The following is a 7,909-nucleotide window of genomic DNA, read 5'->3' on the forward strand; positions in this document are numbered from 1 at the left end:
TTATGAGAATAGGTTGAGTGAACTTGGCCTTTTCTCCTTGGAGTGACGGAGGATGAGAGGTGACCTGATAGAGGTGTATAAGATAATGAGAGGCATTGATTCTGTGGATAATCAGAGACTTTTTCCCAGGGCTGAAATGGTTGCCACGAGAGGACACAGGTTTAAGGTGCAGGGGAGTAGATACAGAGGAGATGTCAGGAGTAAGTTTCTTTCTCAGAGAGTGGTGAGTGCGTGGAACGGGTTGCCGGCAACAGTGTGGAGGTGGATACGACAGGGTCTTTTAAGAGACTTTTGGATAGGTACATGGAGCTTAGAAAAATAGGAGGCTATAGGTAAGCCTAGTAATTTTTAAGGTAGGGACATGTTCGGCACAACTTTGTGAGCCGAAGAGTCTGTATTGTGCTGTAGGTTTTCTATGTTTCTAACAGATAATTTCTCAAAGAATTAACTTTTGGGAACCTAAGGGGCCAATTGGAACAGAGTTTTGCAACTTGGAACTTTGCTTTGAACTTGTGCCAAGATAAATAGAGTAGTCTGAGAGTTCATGAAAAAAATCTGATTCGACTGTATAAATAGAGGCTGACAGGGAAATAGCAGAGAACAGAAGAGGTCTCTGCTCAGGAGGAGACAGAAAGAGAAGTACTTGAAATCAAACGTGCCTGGGGGCTGCCATCCACATCCCACCCCAGCATGAAGACGGTGCCTGCTGCCTTATTCCTGCTCTCCGCCATTGCTGCTTTGTGGAGCATTTCTCAAGGTCAGTAGCCTTCTCTCATTCTCCTCGGGGTATAGGTAATGGTCAGGAAGGGTGGGTAGTTACCGGATTTGTAGTGGAGGGGTCTACCTCACTATCTTTCTATTCTGCACACTGGCCTCTTCTTCTCCTCCTTCCCCTCCTCCCATGGTCCACTCTCCTCTCCTTGCAGATTCCTTCCTCTCCAGCCCTTTACCTTTTGCACCCACCTGCCTTCACCTATCACCCTCTAGCTAGTCCTTCTTCCCCCCCTTCCCATCGTTTTATTCTGACACCTTGCCTCTGCCTTCCTGGTCCTGATAAAGAGTCTCAGCATGAAACGTTAACTGTTTATTCATCTGCTGAGTTCCTCCAGCATTGTGTATGTATTGGTCTGGACTTCCAGCATCTGCAGAACCTCCTGTGTTTTTACCTCAATATTTTTCTCACATTTTGCACTACAGATTTAATTTTATTTTTCATATGTATTTTTATTATAATTTATAGTTTTTATTATTATGTACTGCTGTCACAAAACAACAAATTTCCCAACGTATGCTGGTGATATTAAATTGGATTATGAATCTGAGACTAATTTGGAGGGTTAGGAGAGCATTCCTTGGAACTGGAGATGCCAAATGCTGGAATCTGGGTTAAGCAGCAAGCTTGGGGATGGGGAAAGAAACTTCTGATGCTGGGGTTTCTACTGCCCTGGTGGGAGCTTAGAGAGTCACCTTGCCAGCATGGATCAGTTGGGCCAAAGGGCCGGTTTCCCTGCTGTAAGATTCCATGACCCTGTGATCACTAACTCAGAGATTATTCATCTTCCAGCCAGCGACAATATCAAGAGCTTGAGCGACTGCTGCCTTTCAACAAGCCCAAAAAGAATCCCAGCCCAGTTGGTGATATCCTACAAGATACAGAAGGCTGGGGATGGATGTAACGTCGACGCTGTTGCGTGAGTACTGACTCCTCGTTCCCCATCGCAATTTTCCAAAGACGAAAGGCCAGGGTGGAAGGAGCTTGCCTGAGACGTGCTCCAGTTGGGCAGTGGGAGGGGAAGAGGGAAGGCAAGGAGGGACGTAGGAATCTCCGGGAAGATCAGCCCTTGGAGAGAGTGACTAACCTTGGTGATGTCACCTTTGCCACAGGTTCAAGACCAAGAAGCAAATAGTCCTCTGTTCCCCTCCTGAGGAGAGTTGGGTGATTAGACTGAAGAGAATCGTGAAAAGGAAAATGAAGAAATCGCGTAACCAGTAAGGCCTTTATCACCTTTAACTCGTGGCCAGTTACACAGCCCTCTCTCACCTCTCTCCTCCACATCTTCCCCTCTCCCCTCCACAGCCTCCCCTTTCCTCTCCACAACTCTCCTTTCCCTACCACATCCCATCTCTCCTTTCCCACATCCTCCTCCCCTCTCCCCTCAGCCCCTCATCCTTTCCCTACCATTCCCCCTCCTCATGTTCTGTCCACTCATCTGCTCTTTCACTCTCAGTCCGTGACCCTCTCCGAACATCCTTTCAGCTTCAAATTAGCATACTTATCACACATACATCAAGACTCACAGTGAAATACGCTGTCTGCTGTAACAAGCAACGCAGCCTAGGGATATGCTGGGGACCTCCTGCAAGTGTCATGTAACATGCCCATAGTTACAACAGAGCAACAACGACACACAGCTGTCCACTCATCTCCCTTCCCACTCACCCCAGGTTAAAGCTGCTTCTTGGCTTCAGCCTCCAGACTCTGGCCCAGACTTGCAGACTCTGATATTGGGCCTCAGGCTTCCAGACTTGCTAACTAGGCCGCCCTCCACACCCTCCTCCTTCCCAGCTCCCCTTTCACCCCCTCTTCCTCTCCTGCTCTGCACTCCTCTCTCCATCCCTGAGCCTCCTTTTCTGGCCACCTGTTCCTATTGGACTGGTGAGACCTCTGCACCCACCCTCACTTCGACCATTCTTCATAATGCTTGTCGCTCTCACTCCACCATTTTGAATCACCCACCCAGAGTCCCTCCCACAGAACCTCTCCCCATTGTTACTATCTATTCCCCACCTGCCCCCCTCACCCTCCCATCACCTCCATCACCCAGCACCCCACTGCATGGCATTGCCCAGGTTGGTGGGAGGAGTAGGTCTCAGCACTGAATGCACAAAGAACATAACAGATCTGTACAGGCCACTTGGCCCACAATATTGTGCTGGCTAACATGGGAGGAACAAATCCACTGACTGAATCTTCCTCTTCCTTCTGTAGGAAAAAGCAGAACTGAGGAGAGACTGTGGCCTGGAGACTTCCCAGATCCTTCCTTCTGTTAATCAGTTCTTCTACCAATGTTGCCCATATAATTGAGAATGTAGCAGGTCTCCCTCTCTTATGTTCCTCCCCTCTCCTCAAAGACCCTTTCCAGAGCTCATAAAGCCAGCACCCACCCCACATTCAAGAGGCAGTGAATTAGAGACCATACCAGTGAGTCCAATAGTTGTCTGGGCTTGGAAATTTATTCTGTGTCTGACCCCAGGAGTGTGTGATGGGGCAGTGAGGGAGTTTCACTCTGTGTCTGACCCCGGGAGTGTGTGATGGGACAGTGTGGGAGTTTCTCTCTGTGTCTGACCCCGGGAGTTTGTGATGGGACAGTGTGGAGGGAGCTTCACTCAGTGTCTGACCCCAGGAGTGTGTGATGGGACAGTGTGGAGGGAGCGCCACCTAGTGTCTGACCCCAGGAGTGTGTGATGGGACAGTGTGGAGGGAGTTTCTCTCTGTGTCTGACCCCAGGAGTGTGTGATGGGACAGTGTGGAGGGAGTTTCTCTCTGTGTCTGACCCCAGGAGTGTGTGATGGGGCAGTGTAGAGGGTGTTTCTCTCTGTGTCTGACCCTGGGAGTGTGTGATGGGACAGTGTAGAGGGAGCTTCACTCTGTGTCTGACCCAGGGAGTGTGTGATGGGACAGTGTAGAGGGAGATTCTCTCTGTGTCTGACCCTGGGAGTGTGTGATGGGACAATGTAGAGGGAGATTCACTCTGTGTCTGACCCCAGGAGTGTGTGATGGGACAGTGTAGAGGGAGTTTCTCTCTGTGTCTGACCCAGGGAGTGTGTGGTGGGACAGTGTACAGGGAGCTTCACTCTATGTAACTCCACTGTCCCTGTAATATCTCTAATCTTCCAAGGCTTATTCACTGCCACTTGATTTTACACTGCTATCTTCGTTGAGTTCCAGGTGCTGTGTATCTCCTCTCTCTCCTGCCCCTGCCACTCTAATCCCCCTTGGAGAGGGGACTGGGCTTGGACCACCAACCACGGGACAGGTCAGTGGTCCTAGTGAAATGTGAACCCCCCCCCCCCCCCCCAGCATTCCTCACTTGAAGTGTCCCCTTGCGGAGGCAGGGGACTTGCCCCCAGGATAATGTGAATACCGATTAATGAATGTTCCTTTAATGCTGCAATCGATGCTGACTGGTGCTACTCATTACAGGTGGGAGGGGTACAGCGGGCACATGGGCTCCTTGTCTTTCCTACCACCTGCCCTGGGACTTGGGCACTGGTGAAGTGTTTGCCCCTCTCTTCCACGCTCATGTGGGGAGCTTCCACCGGCTGTGGGCCTGACCCTTTGCTCCCTCTGCAGACCTTTTGGGGGTTTTTTCTGGTTTAGTAAATACCTGTGTTTCTAACTATCCTCCCCCAGTGGACCATGATGAGCTGGTCAGACAGGTAGCTTCAGCACTTATATTTTATATTCAGCTTCTGTAATTTTTTTAAACTGATTTTGTACCATTCAGCACAAACACAAGGGATTTGCTGACGTCGGAAATCCAGAGCAACGTGCAGAAAATGCTGGAGGAACATAGCAGGTCAGGCAGCATCTCTGCAGAAGAATAGAAAGTCACAGTTTCAGGCCGAGGCCCTTCACCGGGACCGGAAAGGGAGGGGGAAGACGCCAGATTAGGAAAGTGGGGGAGGGGGAGGAGTACAAGCTGGCAGGTGACGGGTGAGACCGGGTGAGGAGGTGGGTGGGTGGGTGGGGGAGGGGATGAAGTAAGAAGCGACAAGTTAAATTTGAGGTTATTGCCTCAGGGGGTTCCTGTGAAGAATTGCTTCTCCGAGATCCATTGTGTTCACGGGGAAGGACGTTGATGCCTGGGATCGAAGGCCTGGCTCTTTGGAATGTGGCAGTTTCTGGGATCATCCCAGTCCACGTTGGAGGGACTTTAATTAAAGAGACGTTGATACCTTTGATGCACCATCAATAACTCTCCGAGACGTGAGGCGAGATATCGGCTTTTATTGACTGGAAGAAGGAACAAGCAGTGAGTGACCACCACACTACATCCTGGAGACTGAGAGACCGGGCTCAGGCCTTGATCGCCTTTATACAGGGGTCTGTGGGATGAGCCACAGGAGCAGTCAGCAGGGGGCGTGTCCAGACAGGTATATGTAGTTCACCACAACCTTTGAGGAGAGAATGATTCCATTGGGGTGATGCAATTTGCACCGTGTTTAATGGGGTTACACATTGCAGAATTTTGTTCAATTTTAATCTGTTCAGTATGGGAGAGCTGCACTGGCTGTACAGTTCACTGGGTTTTGCAGTGGGGGTGCACTGGGTTACACAGTGAGAGTATAACAGTGTACACCTGTGGGCAAAACATTGACTGTTTTTGCCTATCCATAGATACTGCCTGACCTGCCGAGTTCCTCCAGCACTTTGTGTTTATTGTACCATTCAGCTCTTATGTTTTTTTTACACTTCTGTACAATTGTTTTAAAATAATTAATTTTGTATGGTTTTATAATGTGAAAAATAAAATTCCGTTGAAATCCATCTGTGGTCTTGGCACCTTTAATCCCCTCTCGTCTGACTGCAAGGCCTTGTTCCTTAACCCGTCCCTGCACCACTGCTTTCTTCCTCTCTGCCACCTGACCACAAATAAGGAAAAGGCCATTCAATCCCCTGAGCCTAATCACCCTCATCGCCTCCCCCCTCTCCTCTTTAGAGTTTTCTTCTTTTGGAATTGGCAAATCTCTGGCAAGGTCGAAGTTTATGCCCATGTTTTATGACCCATTACTGAGGATGCTTAACAGCCAATCACATTGCTGGGTCTGGAGTCACCTATAGAACTTAGAACAGTACAATTCAAGTCAAATCAAGCAATTGGCTTACCCACAGGAATGCCCTCTGGTATTAAACATATCAATCCTGGGGTAAAAATAATGCCTGTTGATGTCAAAGTGGAGTTTATTGTCTCTGTGTGCCCAGAAACTTTGAGAAGCTTCCTCACAGCAGCATGAACAACCCACAGCGTCAGATTAGCTTTATCTGTCACAAGTGTCGCCACACCTCTGCGCCAACACTGCTTGCCCGCAATTTACTAACACTAACCCGTACGTCTTTTTGAAATGTGTTGGAGAAACCGGAGCAGCCGGAGGAAACCCACACGTTCACAGGAAAAACGTGCAAACTCCTTCCAGACAACGGCAGGGACTGAACCCCAGTCACCAGTGCTGCAAAGCATTACACTAACCGTTACGCTACCATGAGACCCCCTTGGGCAGATTAGTCCAGAGCAAGAGGGCAGATTGAAGGCGAGAGGGGTGGGTTTTTCACACGGAGAATGGTGATTATCTGGCATATGCTGCCAGAGGAGGTGGTGAAGACAGATGTGATTACAATGTTTACAAAGACATTTAGACAGGTATTTGGCTAAAAAAGGTGATGAGAGATGGGGCCAAATACTGGGAAATGGGATTAAGTATACTTGGGTGTCACGTACAGTGTGGTGGAGGGGAACTGAAGAAGGCAGCTTCTGTGCTGGAGGACTCAGACTGTTAACTTCATTTGTCACATGTACATCAAAACATACCGTGAAATGTGTTGTTTGCGTCAAATCAGATCAGCCAGCATTGTGCTGAGGGCAGCCCGCCGTTGTTGCCACGTGAGAGGGAACTGGAGTACTTAGAGAAAACTCGTGCGGTCATGGTGAGAATGTGAGAGCAGGGTTCTTCCGGTGAGATGGTAGCGCGCTTGGATGCAGCAAAGTCAACCCTATTGATGTTGAGTGCCAGCTTGTTGCTGTGGCACCACTCCACTAGTTGGCATATCTCACTCCTGTGCGCCCTCTCATCACCACCTGAGATTCTCCCAACAATGCTTGTAGCATCAGCGAATTTATAAATGGTATCTGAGCAACGCCTAGCCACACAGTCATGGGTATAGAGAGAGTAGAGCAGTGGGCTAAGCACACACCCCTGAGGTGCACCAGTGTTGATCATCAGCGAGGAGGAAATGTTATCAGCAACCTGCACAAGTTGTGGTCTTCCAGTTAGGAAGTCGAGGATCCAATTGCAGAGGGAGGTACAGAGGCCCAGGTTCTGTAACTTCTCGATCAGGATTGTGGGAATGATGGTATTAGTCGATGAACAGCATCCTGACATCGGTGCTTGTGTTGTCCAGGTGGTCTAAAGCCGTGTGGAGAGCCATTGAGATTGTGTCTGCCATAGACCTATTGTGGTGATAGGCAAATTGCAATGGGTCCAGGTCCTTGCTGAGGCAGAAGTTCTGTCTCGTCATGACCAACCTCTAAAAGCATTTCATTACTGTTGATGTGAGTGCTACCGGACGATAGTCTTTTTTTTTATTAAACAAAATATACTTTATTCCAAAATAAAATTATATACAATAACCATTCAAAGACTTTCAATTCTTTACAGTTGGTACCATTACTGTCCTTACATTTTCAAAGTTCTAATGTTTTGCCACCCACGTGGCACTTTGTTCTTTTATACTTACTTTCAGGGGGTATACCCCCAACCCCCCACCCCTCAACTCCCACGGGAGAAGAACCCTAGACTGTGGTCCTTCCCCACCGGGCCCTTGTGATGACTGCACCGAGTTTGAGTGCGTCCCTCAGTACGTACTCCCACAGCCGAGAATGTGCCAGTCGGCAGCATTCCCCCACGGACATCTCCGTGTGCTGGTAGACCATCAAGTTTCGGGCCGACCAAAGAGCATCTTTCACCGAGTTGATGGTCTGCCAGCAGCACCGGATGTTGGTCTCGGTTTGCATCCCCGGGAATAGCCCATAGATCAGAGAGTCCTCTGTTACGCAGCTGCCGGGGATGAAGCATGACACCAGCCCTTCCATCCTCCTCCACACCTTCTCCGCGAACCCACAGTCTGCAA

General features: G+C 49.2%; 1 protein-coding gene across 1 annotated transcript; it reads left to right on the top strand.

Moving 5' to 3' along the window:
- The first annotated feature begins 594 nt into the window (after positions 1-594).
- Positions 595-5,551, top strand: LOC132396568 (C-C motif chemokine 19-like). The gene is made up of 4 exons (XM_059974226.1): positions 595-757; positions 1,565-1,691; positions 1,885-1,989; positions 2,990-5,551. The coding sequence occupies exons 1-4, from the start codon at positions 691-693 to the stop codon at positions 3,003-3,005; spliced, it is 315 nt and encodes a 104-aa protein (XP_059830209.1). The 5' UTR covers positions 595-690; the 3' UTR covers positions 3,006-5,551.
- Positions 5,552-7,909: the final 2,358 nt, after the last annotated feature.

Source organism: Hypanus sabinus, chromosome 7, assembly GCF_030144855.1.
Source record: "Hypanus sabinus isolate sHypSab1 chromosome 7, sHypSab1.hap1, whole genome shotgun sequence".
In the NCBI taxonomy this organism is placed as follows: Eukaryota; Metazoa; Chordata; class Chondrichthyes; order Myliobatiformes; family Dasyatidae; genus Hypanus; species Hypanus sabinus.